The sequence below is a fragment of the Alligator mississippiensis genome, chromosome 3 (assembly GCF_030867095.1).
Source record: "Alligator mississippiensis isolate rAllMis1 chromosome 3, rAllMis1, whole genome shotgun sequence".
In the NCBI taxonomy this organism is placed as follows: domain Eukaryota; kingdom Metazoa; phylum Chordata; order Crocodylia; family Alligatoridae; genus Alligator; species Alligator mississippiensis.
This window is the reverse complement of record NC_081826.1, coordinates 50,675,834-50,695,137: the sequence shown is the minus strand read 5'-3', so window position 1 is coordinate 50,695,137 and position 19,304 is coordinate 50,675,834. Positions and strand designations below refer to the sequence as shown.

The 19,304-nt window shown below is 40.7% G+C and overlaps 1 protein-coding gene across 4 annotated transcripts in view; it reads left to right on the top strand.

The window, feature by feature from the left end:
- The window catches only part of RALYL (RALY RNA binding protein like), a 717,576-nt gene that overhangs the window by 503,315 nt on the left and 194,957 nt on the right, over positions 1 to 19,304 (top strand). Inside the window, exon 1 of one of the 4 annotated variants that reach the window (XM_019486910.2) lies at positions 12,551 to 12,669. The exons of the other annotated variants lie outside the window; for them this stretch is intronic. Within the exon in view, the coding sequence (XP_019342455.1) occupies positions 12,633 to 12,669 (37 nt within the window). The 5' untranslated portion in view covers positions 12,551 to 12,632. Of the gene's footprint in view, positions 1 to 12,550; positions 12,670 to 19,304 lie in introns of those variants that run through there. 4 annotated transcript variants of the gene reach the window in all.

The following is a 19,304-nucleotide window of genomic DNA, read 5'->3' as shown; positions in this document are numbered from 1 at the left end:
AGATCCTAAGTCTTATAGCATGCCATAAAAATCTTTGTTTGCTGCGTTGGAATCCCAGGAAATACATGAGGATTGTTTGGATTCTTTAGTCAAACATTTTTCGAGTAAAGATTAAAACCAGTATGATAATGACTAAGCAGGTAATGTCATCAGTTGGCAACAACTTCAAAGCAAAGCCAGCCAAAATAATAACCTAACTAGTATAAAAGAATAAATAAGAACCTTCTAGGCCTAGATATGAGCTTGCTAAAACCCCTAATCTAAAGATTAGATAAGAAACCTAGATTGAAAAATGATGTTTAAATTACACAGAAAAAAACAGAAACAAAACCAAACTCATGAAGAATCTTGCACAATTAGAGAAGCAACAGATCACCAGGGAAGAAACAACACACTTGATTTTATGGATCAGCAGAACTAAAGTGAAATTAAGAATGGGTAGACTGAGACAGAGGTCAATTGAGACCTTCCCATTGGGCAAAGCAGAAGTTAGAATTTCATTTCCATCGCGGAATCTACCTCCAGCCTCTTACGGTAAGAACCTGAAAAGTATCTACACAATTGGTGTGGCTAATCAGGCACTTCAGAAAAGAAACATTTGATGAAGTTTATTAAGCTTAGTTTAAATGATACCTAAAGGGGAGTTAGACATCAGAACAGAAAGAATTACATATTGCTGCCATTCTAAAAGGACTTGCACTTAGACCATCAACAGATGTTGCATTTATGCCAGAAGAAAAGCCATTCAAGAGATTTCTTGTGGAAGAAAACTGGCTCTTTTGCAAGAAGTCAGATGAGATACTTATGAAGAATATCTCCCTTTTTCCACACTAACTTGAATGGCTCTATGCTTCTCTTGGGTATGGAGGACAACCACAGTACTCTGCTGTCCCTTCCTCACTCCTTCCCTTTCTCTCTCCAGGGAAGAGGAAGGGAGGGAAAGCAGTGGCTTCCTGATTAGTAGCCTAGGGGCAAGGTATCGGAGAACCCCAAGGGGAGGGAGGTCACAGGAGAGGCCCAAAAGACTGCACCAGGGCTGACTGAGGGGTGGAGAGCAAAGCCCGAGGATATCTGTGAGTAGGATGGGGTGAATGTGGCCTGGATAGCCAGTGTGCAATACACTGGTTGAAAGCCAGTGGAGGGCAACAGCCCCTGGTGAGAGGGGGGTGGTGTGTGCGTGTGGCCAGAAAGAGGGCAGTGTACTCAGTTTCACCTGGCCTTGAGCCAGAGTATCATCACACAGTGTCACATCTGCAAGGCATGGGACATGTATACGGGTGGTAGGAGCATGTATACATCACTCATGCACATTTGGGCATACAAAGGGCAGCCTCCCACCTATTTAACATCCTAATCATTTACCAACAAGGTGTGGCAGGAAAACAAAGCGGTCAGTTTGCCTAAAGATGGGGGCAAGGCCATACTAGTACCAGCCTGGAAGTTGCCTGTGTCACATGGTGAATTTAAATGTTTTATCAGAAAGATAAACCTGTGTAGCATTCATAGTAGAAGATAAATTCTGTCCTAGTGCAGAGTTCAACTTTATTTTATTAACTGGAATAAAAGAGAGTTATCATGATATGACTTGATCATAATAAATAATACATAACCAATAAATAAATAAACAAGTTAATAATAAATATATAATTTGTCATAATAATCCCATCAATAAATTTATTAATCAATTTATTCAGATTTTTTACTTCATTTGGATATTTGGCATTTCAGAAGCATTATTTCTTATTTGTTGGACATTTAATTAAAGCCAATAAGAAGAGGACAGGGTCAGGAGTGAGGTAGAAACTAACGGAGACATAAGCGACAACAGAACTGCTTTATAAAAATCAAACAATCCCAGAAAAAAAATCTTTGTGTTTCAGTAGATGGAACTCCAGTTGATGTAGTAAATTCATTTTTAATAATGAATTTGATGAATACTTGATTCCCATGAAATTCTGCAAACTGAATGTTGCCTTGAATGTGAATACACTCTTGGATATAATGAAAACTGGCTAAGCTGAAACAAGGCAATGTTAAAAACAGAATAACTTTGATTTTAAGAAAAGGTAGTAATCCTTATTTTTTGGTTTGAAATAAACTTTTGAGTACAATATGAACGCAGGACTGAGAGTTACAAAACTGCATAAACCCAGATGAAGAGTGGTTGATCCAGATATATTTAAAAATCAAGGCAATACATATGATTATTTTCACTTATTCAATGATTGGATCTTCCCTTAATTGCAAGTATAACATTAAGTCCCAGTCTTGCAGTGAGAGTTATATAGGCAGACCCTAGCAGCTGAGCAGAGCTGTGACTTAACACATCTTTAAATGTATTTCATTGCAGGACTGGAGTACTAGAAAACAGATTGTGATTTCTCTAAAAAACACAGCTGTAGGCATCCTTTCCTTTTCTTTTTCATGTCCTTGTGACATGGTATTTAGCAGACTGTACAGATTCATTGGAATCTGCCAGGCCATGCCATAAGGGCTTCTGTTGTGGCCTCAAACTTGTGACCTCTGGACTGTCAACTGTGCACTTTAGCATGAAGATGCTGAAGAACAATAGTCAGGGAATAGATCATCATTATAGAGAGCACTGAATATTAACTCCTAGTCTCTGAAGGTGACACATTAATTAAGTTTTCCTGTTGTTGCTCTCTTATCACGCCAAATTGTAATAAAGGGGAAAAAAATGTCTACTTTAGGGCAGGAGTCAATACTTTTGTTACCATAACAGCATTTCTGAAAATCTTTAATCATCATCTATTCTTAAGTATATCCAATAACCACTTAATGTCTTTTTTCTTTAATCGTATGTTCTAAATTCTGTCGAAGGTTATTTCAGTGTTTCTAGTGTAAGGGGTAAAATGTGTTCCATAGACTAAACTTCATTTTTGAATACATGATAATTAATTATGCGGTGTTTTTATGAAAAAATATAGTAGCCAGTACATTAAGAAGCATATCTTTCAAACCTATGCCCTATTCCTTACCTATAAAATAAAATAATCATATTTACTCAAATTTAAGACAAATTTGTTATAATTTTCCATGTATAAAATCTGTTTACTGGGGGGGGGTGTCTTTAATTTATCCCCCCACTCCTGCAAGGGGGTAAGCAAGGGGGTGCAGGTGGTGTGGGGAGGTCAAGCACCCCACCTCCTGCTTGTGCCTGCCCCCCTGCCATCTCTGGCCCCGCGTGCTCCCCTGAAGGCTATTGTTCCCCCTATTTCCCCCAGCCTCTGCTCACTCTCTCCCTCATCCCCCCTTACCTTTGATCCACGCTGGCAGTCTCTATCCCTATTTTAGCCTGGGGCATGGAGTACAGCCCCAGCTGCACCCCCACCCCCACCCCTGTAGCAGCTTTTCACCACTACTGTGGGCTAGGCTGGGGCTGAGCTTAGTGCCCCTGGCTGCAGCGTGGATGAAGCCTACCAGCATGAAACAAGATAAAGGCTGGGGAGAGGGGCAGGCATGGAAGCAGAGGCCACATGGAGTGGGTGGAGATGTGGGGAAGTAGCAGGGTGCAGGGGCAGTAGGGAGAGGGGCAGGGAGCAACTGTGACTATGGCCGTGAGCTCAAACAGGAGTTGGAACCCAAGTTGCAGCAACTGCCTGTCCCTACCCCACCCCCACTCTGCTCTCATAGGTGATTGTAAGACAAGGGACTTTCCCCCCATGTTAAATGGGGGGAAAGGACCTTGCCTTGGGATCAAGTAAATACAGTAGATTGATATGACTCATCAGTCATCTTTTATATTTTTGCCAAATTTCAGTGCACAGCTGTGCGTACAGATGCACACAAATTAAGAAACAAAGGGTACTGTTTTCTTATTTAAAGATTATGTACAAACAATGGTAGTAGGGCTGTGGGGAGGAATGTCATGAAATCAGCAACACATTTTAGCTCTCTTCCTCATTCCTTTGTGTGTGTTCAATATTGGTTCATTAAAACTAAAAGAAGGTGACAACACTGAGTAAAGATATATCAACAAAAATGATGGAAGACTTGAAATCTTCTCAATTTTATAGATAATAGATTTCTCCATCTCTTTGCTTTGGGTACTGACATACTTTAGAGGGCCTGTTCCATTCTCATGCACAAAATAGTTCTGCAAATGTAGAGACTAATGAAAAAGAGAGGGGAACAAGTTATGAAGACGTATTTGTGGAAGTTGGAAGTTTGAGTTGCTTATCATTGTAATGTCATTGCCAAATCATTTAGGTGATTTTTTTAGATCACCTAAAAAATCTTCCTTAAAGCTGCATTTTCTAAAAGTTTTGAATATAAAATAATGTGAAAGTGCAATGATATATTTTAATAACATCAAATATTTCCAGGGATTTGGGGAGGGGAGAGAGGCAGGAAGGAAAGTTTTTTTGTAGCTTATTGGTAGACTTTTTGGTTAATTTCTTCACACGCTGGTAAAATATTTCCTGGTACAGGTTGTTCCTGGTTCGAGGCTGCTACCACCCTGCTCTGCCATCCTGCAGCAGCCAGAAGGAGCTCCAGGCTCCTTCAGGTGCTAATATGGGGGTTAGCAAGGAGTTGGTTCCAATGCACATAGGGCTAGGAGAGGTCTGCTGGTTGTAGCGGCAGGTGTCTCCTGGACCTGTGCACATCAGGAGAGGACTTGATATGCATGGGACTGGGAGACAGCTGCCTTGCAGGGGGTTTGGTGGGAGCTGTCCTAGGTATGAGGCAGCTGCCAGTAAACCTTCTGCTGGGCAAGGGAGCACAGGGCTTGCTAGTAGCTGTCCTACTTGGCACAGAGCTGGCTGCTTCGGGCAAAGGGTTGGGGCTGGGAACCTAGTCCATCTATTGGAGAAGCTCTGTACCTGTTCCCCAGAGCAACTCTGTGCAGTGTGCTCCTGACTGCACTGGGGAGTAGGAGGGGGCTGAGAACCATCACAGGAGCAATAGTGCCTCCTCAAGGAAGCAATCCTCTCTGAACAAAAAGAGGCCATTCCCATGAGATCAAGAAGTGGAAAGGGAGCCAAGAGACCTGCCTGGCTCAACAAGGAGATCAGAGAACTTTTGAAAAAGAAGAAGGACACATATAAGCAATGGAAAGAAGGACCAGCAACCAGAGAAGGGTTCGCATATATAACCAGGATCTGCAGGTATGAGATACGGAAAGCCAAAACAGGCATGGAGATCAGGCTAGCATCCAAAATTAAGGACAACAAAAAGGCCTTCTACAAGTACATGGGGACCAAGAAGAAATCAAGCACCTCTGTGGGACCCCTACTGAATTCGGAGGGGCAGCCCACAGTAGATCCCTACGAAACAGCAGAGCTGCTAAATGGCTACTTCACGCTGGTATTCCAGAAAGCTAACAAGAGCTGTGCACCTGTCTAGAGACACAGGGAAAATGGGGAAGCCAAAAGACAAAATGAAATCAGCCCCAACCAGGTAAGGGTTCTCTTAAAACAATTAGACATTTTGAAGTCATCTGGGCCAGTTGACCTTCACCCAAGAGTCCTAAAAGTACTGGCTGAACTCATAGCGGGGCCCATGGTAAAGATATTTGAGAAGTCATAGAACACAGGAGTGGTCCCACACACCTGGAAGAGGGCTAACATGGTGCCCATCTATAAGAAAGGGAGGAGGGACGACCTTGCAAACTATAAGCTGGTCAGTCTGACTTCAGACCTAGGAAAAACCTTTGAAAAAAATTATTAAGGAGATCATCAGTCACAAACTAGAAACTGACTGGGTATTAAGAAACAACCAGCATGGCTTTGTGAAGGGTAAATCATGCCTAAGAAACCTGGTGTCCTTTTACAGCCAGGTAACTAACCAGCTGGACAAGGGATATGAGGTAGACATCATTTACCTGGACTTTAGAAAAGCCTTTGACTCTGTCTCCCATGAAATTCTCTCCATTAAACTGGAGGGTACTGGTATGGACCAGCCTACAGTGAGTTGGGTGGGCAACTGGCCTAGAGGCCAGTCCCAGAAAGTTGTAATTGATGGGATGGCCTCATCCTGGAGGACTGTCTCCAGCAGTGTCCTGCAAGGATTGGTACCTGTATTTTTTAGCATAGTCATGAAATACTTTTATGCAGGGATGGAACGTTCTATAATTAAGTTTGCTGAAGATACCAAGCTGTGGGGAAATGCAGCATACCAGAAAATAGGGTAAGGATCTAGGATGACCTAGACACACTGGTTCTATGGGCTGATCAGAATCAGATGAGGTTCAACTGGGAAAAATGCTGGGTCCTCCATCTGGGTTGGATCAACCTTTACCATATCTATAGGATAGGCAGCAGCCCACTGGCTGGCATAGCACCTGATTTGGGACCTGGGCATCACAACTGACCAGAGAAAGAATACAAGCCAACAGTGCAATGAAGTTGCCAGCATGGCAAATAGAATGCTGGCATGCATCAGCCATTGTGTTGCCAACAGATCCAGAGAGGTACTTCTCCCTCCCTACTCAGCATTAATGAAGCCACAACTGGAGTACTGTGTCCAGTTGTGGGCACCACACTTCTAGAAGGAGGCAAACAAGCTGGAGAGGCTGCAGAGAAAGCCCACCCACATGATCAAGGGCCTGGAGGGTAGGCCCTATAAGGAGAGACTCCGGGAGCTGGACTTGTTCAGTCTGAGCAAAAGGAGGTTGAGAGGTGACTTGATAGCCACCTACAAGTATGTCAGAGGGGAGCACCAAGATCTGGGGGAGCAACTCTTCATGAAGGCACCCCTTGAAGATGGGGACCCATGGTCACACACTCCTGGCGAAGGTGATGCAGTCACCATCTTTGGAGGTGTTTAAGAGGAGGCTGGATAAGCACCTTGTTGAGCTAATTTGAGCTCATCAACCTTCTGCCTATGGCAGGGGACCAGACTTGATGATCTTCTAGGTCCCTTCTGGTCTACTAATTCTATGATTCTATCTGTGTGCTGGGAGCCAGGAGCCAGACCAGAGAGCTCCCTGGTCCTGGTGCTGATCAGCTCCCGGCACCTGGGGAGAGCCAGGAGGTGAGCAGCACCAGGACCAGAGACAGAGAGCTCCCGTCCTATGTGACCCCCTGCTGCCTAGGCTGACCAGGAGCAAATTTATTCCCAGTCAGCATCTACATGAGAGTTACTGCACAGTAACTACAGTACCTGTAAATACAGGTATTTGATTAGCTGCACAGCTAGCTAGTACCTGTAAATACAGGTGCAGTTAATCTAATACCTGTATTTACAGGTAATAGCTAGCTGTGCAGTAGCCTAATTTACTCTGCAGTAGATGCCCTGCATGTGTAGATGGTAATGCTTTACTGCACAGTAGATTAGTCTACTGCACAGTAAATTGTGTCTTGTAGACACACCCAGTAACACCAGCATGGAGGGATATAGGGCACACTGACTTCAGAGAAGAAATTCCTGTTATACACCAAGTCCTTTTCAGTTTAGCTTCTTATATTACATTATTATATTTCAGTATTTGATATCTGATCGTAATAGAATACTGAAAGGAATAGAATGGAACAACACAGGAGTAAAATGGAAAAATATATACATTGCAGCATTCTCATAGGCTATATCTAATAACTACACATATCTGGCAATAAATTAGTGAATTAAGAAATACAAATGTGCAACTAGTACTTAATAGTAAGGTAACGGAATGGATTTTAAACTTCAGTTTCTGAAGAGGGCTGAAAAGGATCATTTAAGGTAGTTGAAATAGCGTATCAAAATGCTGGGAGAAGTTAAAAATAGAACCAAATAATTGATTAGAATACAAAACCTGAATTAGGCATCACTTAGCCTTTTTTCCTGTATCCGAGATGGATGGTCTATCTGCACAGCTGTTGACTGTTCTGAAGCTGGTCTCTCGATTTCTCCTACTGGAGCTGTTTCAGTTTATATAAATATATATTCATTGAAGCTTGGTGTCTCCATCGTTTCTTCCTGCTCAGCTGTGTATATCTCAATGCTTCAGGCGCGCACATGAGAAGTAGGAAACTAATTCAAGATTCTGAGTGAGAGGCAACAGAGTAGAACCATTGTCTGCCATTCTGTCCCATCCTGTTTTTACCAAACGTTCTGGCCTGGTTTCAAATCAGTATGTATGTCCCAATGGAAAGTTTGGTTTCAAAGTCAGCAAGCAAAGTTAACTCTATCCTGAGTCAGGGGGTACATCTACACAGCTTGAGGCAGCTCCATGCTGAAACATGCTACACTGGCTTTCCATATGCTAACACCCAAATTCAAAGCAGAACTTATGAGCCAGTGCTGCCCTAACACAATTATACTTCTGCTTCTTTAGAAGGTAGCACATGATGAGCCAGCATTGTCTGTCTTGTTATGGCATTGTCTTGCACCATAGAGACACCCTGAAACTCTCATTTTTAAGTTTCTTAGATGCCTTACACCTATTGCTTTCCTTAGGAATTAGGCACCTAAATACTTTAAAAATCTGAGCTCCTTTGAAGCAGGTTTCTATCTTGAGGTCAGCTTGCCCATATTTTTCACTTAATTTATCCCATAGAATCCCATATTCTCCCTAAGAATTATTTTCCTATATTTTTCTCACTAGAAGTTAGACAGGAATAAGAAGAGTTCACACTAGCATTTTTTGAGAATAGTATTTTCAATTACACTTTAGACTGGTTTATAATCAGAATAACTTGTTCTCTTTTTCTGAGTCATTTTCTACTGTGGCCAAAGTAGGAACTGTCCCTTGAATATATAATTATTATGAATATTACTTAGAAAGTGGAATGCCAGTGATGCCTCAATCTTTCAATGTTATCAGCCAAAGGTTATTTGTGTGTCTTATTCCTAGACACACATAACTGTAATACAGTTGAATACATGATATTAGACCCTTTATATGAGAAGGTCATTAATGGCTTTCCTACCTTCCATCACATGAAAAGGAACAACAAGGAAAGACATTTCGACAACTGGCAAGTTGACTGGTTGTTTGTCCTTCTTCCTATCATCCTTGACTATGACATAGTTTATTTTTTGGATACACTGAAACCATGTGCTGAATCCTCAGCTGATGGAAATCACGGTAGCAATATTGACTACACTGGAAGTATGTTAATTTACAACTGTTGAGTATCTAAGCCTCAATGTCTTTCCATTCTGGTTAGGCCTTAAATTTCCTGCAGCATTTTAAGAGGGGTTTGTTCTTGTTTACTCACCCAAACTTTTATTTTATTTATATATGCTTTCAGTCTTGTGGAGCTTGACAATTTTTTACTTTGCTGCTATGGATCTACTTTTCTCCATTGTAGAGAGGCTATACTTAAGATGTACCATCTGCATTGTGTGGAAAAATTTTAAGTGTGTTAAACAAATTTAAGAAATTAACATCCCTTTCGTTTAATTTAGGCCAAATTTTGTCATCTGCCATGCAGATATTCATGCTAGAAATGATAATACTGATGATGATACAAATTCAGAATACCTGGGGGGGAATGTAGGCCTCTCTTCTCATGTCTTCTTTTTTACTACTGAGTTCCAAATCATCTCATGGTAGCAAAAAGGTCCAGTATCTACCTTTTGCCACTTTGCTTTTCAGCTGTATTATGTAGCTACCCTGAAATCCTCTTGTCACTCCTGTCTCTTCTCATTGAATGGAGTGTATCTTAGTACTTCCCTTCAAGATAACATCAAAAGAATTATACTGTTTAGGTTTGACAGAGAATAAAAAAGTAATATACTGAAAAAAGAGCAAAAAATAAAAGTATTATGGTTAGTACAAGGAACAACAAGATGATTGTATTAGAGAGAGAAACAAAGTTTTTAGAGCAATAGAAATGTATAAGGAAGGAAGAGGAGTTCTGGATTAGAGAATAGTGGTGTATCACATGTGCAATTAATGTGCATGAATTTTCTGCAAAGAAAATTCAGGCTCATTAAAGCACTCCTGTGTGCATATCTACATGTGCACCCCTGTCAGGACCAAATTTGCTCCCAAAGAGAGCAGTACAGTCCAGGGCTGCTCATGCCCACCTGCCCTGCTCTGCCTCCCTGCAGCAGCTGAGGGGAGGTCCAGACTTCCTCGGGTGCCAGTCCCAGGCTGGCAAGGGGCCTGGGCTCTGGGGAGTGGGTGTCACAAGCCAGCTGGTCACTGTGAGTGTATCTAGTTGCAGGCTGACTGAGTGCTGCAACTGTATCAGCCACTGGGCTCTTTGGTTCGGGATCAAGGAGGTGGAGTTGGGAGTGAAGCAAAGACAAGTTCATGGTCAGTGTCCAAATCAGAGGTTGTTAGCCATGGTAGTGTGAAGTCAGGGAGAAGGTAGGGCAGGGTAGGACTGTAGATACTAACTGGTTTAGAGAGGCATGAGCCTACTTTGTCAGCTATCTACTTCTTTACAACCAAGGGTACCTGAGTTTAAGTCCCTAAGAGTCCCATTTTTGGCATTAGATTTGGATCCCTTAATAGTTCAGGGATTTATTTTAGATTCACCTTGCTTAAAATGGTTTGATAATATTGCAATGGTCACAAACTGGTTTTGCCCTTCTATGTCTAGAAACAGCACATCACCATTTCTGCTTCCTTTCTCTCCCTGATGCTTTTGCATTTGTGGGATCAGAATCTGTACATCAGACCACCAAGGGTTCATTACCTTATGCCCCAGCACACAGTACACTTAAGATGTGATTAATCAGTTAATATCTTAAGTCAGTGGTTCTCAACCTTTTTTCATTTGCAGACACCTAAAAAATTTCTAATAGAGGTGAGGACCCATTTGAATTGTAAGTTTGGGTATTCACATACTTTTGAATGATTGCAGTTGTCTTTTTCAAACCCCTTAGACATAGTCTGCAGGCCTCCAGGGGGCCTGTGGACCACAGGTTGAAAACCATTGTCTTAAGTAGTTATCTTGCCACATGTTCATGTGATTAATGGTGAGATAAAACAAAGAACATGTCACAAAGTTATTCCCCCCAAAAATGTGTAATAACTTTGCGACTGGTTCCTATCACCCTATTCCTTATGTGTGGCCAGGCTTGAGACTCTTAGCCTCCAGAGTACATGGGAGTGGGGACTCCCATGCACTCTGGAGGCCGAGATTGCTTATCAGTTGATTGCTGCTCCCAGCCTTGTCGGGGCCCATCTTAATCCAGGGCTCCAGTACGCCCCCAAGGCTGACAGCTGTGATCAGCTGCTGCTCCCAGCTACAGGGCTGCAACAGAGCCCTTGATTGTTATGATATGCCCCCTCAGCCAAAAACAGCAGCAAATTGGGGATCCTAGCCTTCACGACACAGCTGGAGTCAAGGACTCTACTTCACCCTTCACAAGTGCGAGCTCCAGTCAGCTGATCCATGTTCCCAGCTTCAGGGGCACAGGGCATGCCCCTACCACAGGGAGCTCCATCAGCTGGTTTGGGCTCCCAGCGGTGGGAGCTTGCCATACTGCTGATACAGAGGGACCCTAGAATCATGATCCTGGGCTTTCCTACACTGGCAATATGGTATGATGGGATCTGATGCTCAATCCCACAATCATACCCCCTGCCATGCACATGTGGCATGGCAGGAAGTGTGGTTGTGGGGATTGTACATGAGATTTCATAACACCTTTAATTGCACATCTTCCAGGAGCCTTATTTATGTGAATAATAGCAGATTATGCTTTAGAAAGGATTACTCCTGCATGAACCCCAAAACTGAATTTATGTTATTTCCAAAGCGCTTAGTCGCATCCATTGGCCCTGCATCTGCAGCAGCTAAGATCAGCTTTTACCTGTGCAGCAAAGATTGGTGTGTGAGTGTGTGTGTGTAAACTCAGTTCTGTTAGGAGAATTGCTTGCCTGAATTTAAGGAAATCATCACCCAGTTAACAGATTATATCATGCTGTTTCCCATTCCCCACTGCCCACGCCCTGCTCCCCAGACCCATCTCATCATCATCATATCATCTGGCAGTGAAGCAGTTAAGCAAAAGCACCCTATTACTAATGAGTGAGTATCTCCTTATTGATTTAAATAGCTCTGAGCATATAGAAATATTTGAAAATAATTCAGAAATAAATTCCCAACACAAGATAGAGGCTTAAAAAATGTATTCCTATTTTTATTAGCATAAATAACTACTACAAAACTCATTTGTGTTCACAAAGGGGCCTGTTTCATATTCAGTCTTTTGGAAAAAATGAAGAAAACTAAAACCTTCTGTTAATTTAGTCTGAAGATGCTATAATTAATCAGTAGTTGAAGAATCAACCCAGAACATGTCTAGTCCTCTTATATACCTATTCCTAGAGCCTCTCAGTGAAAAGTTGAGGCTTCTTGTTACACAGGCAGGTACTTCTGCAAGATCTCTTCCATGTGCATTACTTTAGCCTCAAATGAATTAAATAATAAATCAATGTATTCTTATACTCCGTTGATTCCTTATCCTGGTTGGGTTTTATTAGAAGTGCTCAAATGTTGGAAAAATTTAGAAAGATTCATTTGCTCTCTAGGCTTTGTGGTAGAGAAAATAGTGCCAGTAGCATCTCCCCTGGATTTTAGGAGAATGGTATTACCCTGGCTTTCACTGAGAGATTGCTGGTTACCTTCTGTCAGTGAGCAACTGTCTCACTGTGAAGCAGAAGCAAAGCCTCCTCTCTCTTGCGTGCAAGGCAGTTACTTCTTAGAAAGTGGGATTTCTTCAGAATGACTATGTACAAGAGCAAACGCAGAAACCAAAGATGTAAGTAAAATATAAATTCATTTTATATGCATCTGATCATCAAGAAAGGGAAAAAAATCTTCAGTTTTATTGAAAATCATATTTTACTTTTCCCTACATAGTCAAATAACAGCAGAACAGCACAAATGTTTTTTTTTTGCTGCTCTTCATACCAGAGTATCTATATGTTAAGTGCATGAAAGATCTTTGAAAAGAAAAATTAGCTTGCTTGTTACTATGGAAACCCTTAGTAAGTGACTGCTTTATAAAATCAACAAGGAACTAGAGATCAAATATTAACTTTGGTCCAGCTCAGCATCCTGTATTCTGGGCACAGTGCTTGGCTAGTTAGATCCTTTGCCTCCACAGGGTTAGCACAATTTCACTTTGTGAAATGTCTTTGCTAAATTGATTTGGCAAGCTTCAAAAGGCTAGAGGTGCTCCAGCTTCCATAGCAGTTGCTTTCCACAATTTGAACTTTCAGAAGACAGATGTTGGTATAGCTTAAACGCAAATAGAATGTGCGTGTGCTTTGCAATATGTGCAAAATTGAAACCAGCCTGAAGTCTCATTAGCATGCAAAATTCCTGACATTCCAATTAAAGACCGGCCTGACTACTTACTATGGGATCAGTTAAAGGATTTTCCTTACAATATTAGCCACCTTTGCATAATGCTTAGGAGGAGCTGAGCCCAGTGAAAATACTGTGCTAGGGGTCGGGGCATAAAGTACTATTATAAGTACTACTATAAGTGGGGCTGAAGTGAGGCCAGAAAAATAGGTGGAGAAGTAATTTGGAGAGGAACCTATACCATTTAAAAATAGCCTTGACAGAGTGTGGACAGAAAATAGCAACAAAATACAAGGCAAATACTAAGGTTATTTAAAGTCTTGTTGCAGTTTAATGGTTCGGGCTGTTTCTAGCTTTGCCACTGACCTCTCTTGGAGCCAATTTTCAGCCACTAGAGTTTAAGTTCTGTACAGGCCTCCTTCAGTTTTTTTCTGTTCTGGTGCCAAACTGATAAGCATTATATGAAAAGTTTCTGTGATACCTGTCAATGGCTAGTAAAATCCAGAAATAGAAATCCATCTTCCTTTCCACGTATTCACATGAAAAGAACCACTTTAAACTCTATCCTGAGAGCTGCATAGAGGGGGAAAATAATCACAAGGTTATAACTTAGTCTTATTGCAGTCATAACATGGCTTCTTGTTTATTTCCCATTTTGTGTAATGTGTCAGTTAAACAAAAATAATTTTATCTCAGGATCAAGAGCACTTTCATAAAAATGCAAAGACTCCATATATGTCAAGCAAACATTTCCGGCCTTTTTTACAAGGTAGGAAAGATAGTGGTGAGAAGCTATTCATTCCCTTCTCTCTTTTCCAGCTTTTTAATAGATTATGTATAGTTTTTGGCAGAAAAAAAATTAAAAATGGCTGATTACGTTCCTGGCAGGCATAAAAAACCCGATAAAGAGCAGAGTATCTTTAACAAAGATATTCTTTTGACATTTGTTTCTGCTGTGGAACAGAATGAGAACCATCATCCTGTTACGTAAAGTCCAGTGCAAATTCCAGCAAGAAACAATTGAGACGTCTTCCTATGGACAGAGTAACAGCACTGTGCCCCCTTGTGCTCCAGTCTACCTAATTTATACGAATTACCTAGTTTTTAGTTTCAATGGAGTACAGTTGAAAACCTTGTAAAAAACGTGTAAAAGGAATGCATTTCTTAAGTGGGTGCATCTTTTTGATAAAGGAAAATCTGTGATTAATTGATAGGAGAAAATTATGAAATGTACCTAGTCCGATGAATAATTACACTGGTGGCTGTTGAAATGATTTTGTGAGAAAACTTAAGTAATAGTGGGCATGTAATTTTATACTTTTAGAAGGAATCTTACTGTAACTGTTGTCCTAATACCATATATCAATTATATGTAAGCAAGCCCATTATTTAGAAGCTGCAAAAGACCCATGTAAAATGTTACCAGAGAAACAAAATGTTTGGGGAGTTTTTTTCTGATGCTTTTTTAAACCTTACAACCCAAAAGCAATCAAAAGAGTACAGTTCATAAAAACAGTTATCTTGAAAGAACAGAAAAAAAATAACAGGACTAAATACTTTTCAGAATTATATTTTTATATATTTCTTACAGTGATTTGTTTTGTTTTTTAAGTGAAGCACATATTAACCTTTGAGCCCTATTTGTCAATCCTCAAAAGATAAGAAGGAGCAACTTTCATTAAATTAGCTAATACGTGTTAGAAAAAGTTTTTTTAGTCTGGTTTTACATGAAAGCATTTTGAATATCTGGCACAGAGGCAAGCAGCTTTGTGGTTTTCCAGTTCATTAAGTCCTGCATCTGTCTGCTAAATGCTGAACATCATTTTCAGCGTTGCTTTTCCAAAGCTTTCTTGAAGTATGAAGGAAGGTGCTATCAAGTCATTTCTGCTTCACACCATTTGAAAGCATGCTGATTTAAAGAAAGAGAGGGCAAGAGATAGAGAAAAATGTAGCCATCTGCAAGGTGTACTGCTTTGCACTTGTGCATCATTTTATTTCTATGCGTAAAATCCATTTTCATATTTCATTTTGGATGCAACATTCTTGGGCCAATATAAACTTATGTATTTGGATAGCTTTTGTTGTTAATTGTATTGCATTAAACTTTTGAAAACTTCACTGTTGGGATGCCCTTTAATTTAGATCTTTTAGTTGCAAAAAATAGCATTACGCATGAAATGAGAGTGAATAAATAGAATACAATAAAACAGAATTAATTTCTTTACTTATGATGTTGTAAATCATGTATCCTGCTCAGGGGATTATGGCTAATAAGAATTAGGAGAAAATGCTGTAGTGTTTTTAATGCAAATATGTAAATGAATTATATACATGCACAAATTTATAGCATACCTTGTCTGAATGACAAGAAAGAAAATTGGATAACTATTGAGCCAGATAAATTCTCCTGCTACTTCTAACTTTTCCTTTGACTGAACATATTTAGAGATTTGGCTGGTTACAGCAAATATGATAATATAAGCACTGATATCTATGAACCTCTGAGATAACATCATGAAAACATCAGTGTTTAAATCTGTTAAGTCTTAGTAAGGGTGTATTATCATGTCACCTATGAATCTTAGTCATGGACCAAGACTGAACTGTGATAGCTGCTGTTCAAACAGAACAAAATCACGGTTCTTGTCTTAAAGAGATGGCATGGCATGTAATTATTGCATAAATTATACTATATAATTTTTTGTACACAAGAAAATACAAGTTAATAGTGATGCTATGAAGCAGTACCAGCAAACTAACTGTTGTGAGGTTTTTTGTAGGCATCCTAGGAAGCAAGAGTTTAAAAGAAAATTTTGAAGAAGAATAAAGTGGGCAGGTGGGTATTGGAATGAGAGAGAGCAAGAAGGATTTTTGATTGAAAATTTGATAAGTGGGTAGCAGTAACTAGGATCATGGGCCAAAGTGGAGATGATAGTCAGTACCTCAATACTTAGGCAGGATTAAAGAGTGTGACAAGTGGAGAAACTGGAAAATGAAATGAGCACTTTACGTTGGGTGCAGTAGAAAAGAGGGAGCCATCAGAGGGATACAAAGAGAATGGAGACTTGTTCAAAGCAGTCTAGGAAAATTATCTTTGCACAGCAGCATTCTCAGTAGATTAGTGGGACTCAATTGCATTGCTGAGGCCAAAGGAAAGGATGTTGCAAAATAATTAAACAAGAGCATATAAGGACTGAGTTTTAGCTGTGTGGATAGAAAGTAAAACCCATGTTTTAAAGATATTATGCAGAAAAAAATTACAACTCAGACAGTTCAGAAGCAAGGAATTAAAAAGAGGTAGTTGAAGATAATGCCCAGGTTATGGACCTAAATAAGAAGCAGGTTAGTGTTGTCTAGACAGAGGAGTCAGAGGTAGGTCTGTGAGTCATCTGCACAGCTCATAGCTAAATTTATGTTTGCAGATGAGCTTATGTAGAGATAAAGCAGAGGGAAAAGGGGACAAACTAATAAAGATGAGTTATCTGTTGCCGCCTTCAACGTTGTTTTTTTAGTTCTTGAAAAGACATGTCTGTCGTGATATCACTGTATATGGACACAGGGCTCTATGTCCCATTGACATTCACCTGCCTTTCTTACACAAGACAGACACTAGTTAGCCCAGTTAGGTCGGTGGTCCTCTCTACTATCTTGCCTGCCACAACTTTGATGATTTGATTGAACTGGGGAGGGGTGGTGATTCCCTGACCCAGAATTGACTGTCACCTACCAAAATGCAACGGCAAGTGAAGAAAAGAAAAAAGAAAAACCTCTTTGCCCAAAAAACATGAAAAAAAACCCAAGATGTGATGTCCGTTCACCTACCTTTTCTCCATGAGGTTGGGGTATGTAGTAGCTGCCTCTATTCCCCTTTTCTTGCAGTCAACATGCTCTTGGGTGCTGAAATTGTGATTGGGCATTTTTTTCTCTCCTCTCAATGATTGGCACCCTACTGGCACAATTAACCATGCACACCAGACAATTAACATGAAACCGCTTTTTTTTTTCTGTCTCTAACCTCCTCTGAGCTCTATAGACCTTATGGGTCTACTGCCCCGTTCCCAGGGACTTCAGTCTTGACCAGCAAGTGGGCGTTTGTCCTCACTGCTGACCCCTCCTTCTCTCCTTTACTTCCCCTCTTTGTGCCAACGCCCCCAGGTGGGAATAGTTCATGGAGGCTTAATTAAACCAATCCAGTTCACCAGCCGGGCAGATAAGGCTACATCCAGGTGGATTGGAAGGGTCCCCCAGAGCATGGCCATGCTGCTATGGCTGGACAGATCCCTCTGGCTCAGAATTTTCTCCAAGGAGGTATCTTTGATTGTTCCACAATATCATGCCTGACTGATAACAGTAATACATTGTGAGGCATCACAATAGCAGATATAGAAACAACAAACAGTGTTGCTTTTAAATCAGGGTTGTCAGACATGGCCCACTCAGTCTGGCCTACCAGCCTACCAGGAGGAAGTTGGGGACATGTATGGGATTGTGTGGCTGACTACAGAATCTGAAGCCTTTGAGCCCCAGTGGATGTGACAATTGGTTGTAGGAGTGTGAACAAGGTCTAATACAGCTCCAATCACATTCTAGCTGCTTGGCCCATCACCACTGCCATGGCCTCAGGTCCTTGGCTGCCCACTCTATTGCCATCCTGTGCTGGAGCTGCCACAACTACCACCACTGCCCTGTTCCCCATGCCAGAACTAGAGCTTCTATCACAGCACAAGGCATGTGGTGGCACCTTAAGCTCTGGCGTATGGCTGGCAGTGAGAGCCAGAGCTGCACAATCTTAGTAGAAGCCCGAGATGCCAGGCAGTTTGAAGGGGCTATTGATGCCAAGCTCATTGATGTCAGTAAGCAGATTCCTGTTGTCATCTAGTAGATTTAGAATTGGACCCCCGCTGACTAAATGCCTTCTACATATGTCCCTCTTTCACTCATTAAAGATTGTATACTTAAAATACTGATAGAATCATCATTAAAATAAATGGTCAATATGCTATAAACAGGTCTTATCAGTAGTGTAACTTGGGGGTAACTGAGCCAAAGGAGCCTATGTCACCACTGCAGTCCATGTTAGGAGAGCTTGCACTGAGGCAACAGTAACCCATACTGCCATTGCCTCAGCCAGTACAAGGAGGTAAGCGCCCAGTGCCTTGGGTGCCAAAATTTACACTTCTGGTTCTTATTACTTATGATTCATACTTATGATTTAAGTCATCCCTTTTTTTTAGTGTTTCAATAAATTTTGACAAAGTTCACCTGTGTAAATTCACCTGGCTCTAAAAGTCTTTCAAAATTCAGTTTCCCAGACATCTTTGTCTTTATTCAGGATCTATGTTCTTTAACAGTTACAAAACAGAAAGTATTTCTTTCCTAAATGTTATTTATGTAGTATATGGACTCTTATTCAGAATGATGAAATCATGTAGATGAGAAGATTGCTAGAGGCTGACTAGTAAGACCCATGATACAAATTCACTTCACTTGGAAATTCATCATCTTTCCTATACTTGCCACAATTTTAATCACAAGCCTTTCCAAAGTGCCATCCTGTAGGAATAATTTCCTTGTGCATATGGCAAGCAAGAAAAACATCTGTCCTAGATGCCATCACCTTCAGTGTCATAGTGTCATACTTAAGCAGGGGATGATTCCATGGAATTTTTGATTTGCATCAGACCTGAAGACTTTTGTTTGGAATTATACCTTATGGCAAAAAAATTTCTTTCTGTTCTGGTTGCTCTATATTCAGGGTGTGTATATATTGCCTTGTTATTTGTACCTGCCAAATTCATTCTAACTGGCTTTCCTCTTAAGCCACGCTCTCCATTCTCCAGTCCTGTTTTTCGCTGCATACGGAGTGCTTTGAGAATGTGCTTATTCTATAGTTTTGTGTTAAATAAGGCAGATAGTTCATTGCTGTAATAAAAAATGATTATATAATGAAATCACAGAGTACTGTTTATCTTTGGTTTAGTCTACGCTAAATTGAAAGGCATGCATTAATTGGAGTATATTTGTTCTTTGCTGTCAAGTTTTCTTGTCTTGTTGAGGAAACAATAAATTCTTATATGTTTATAA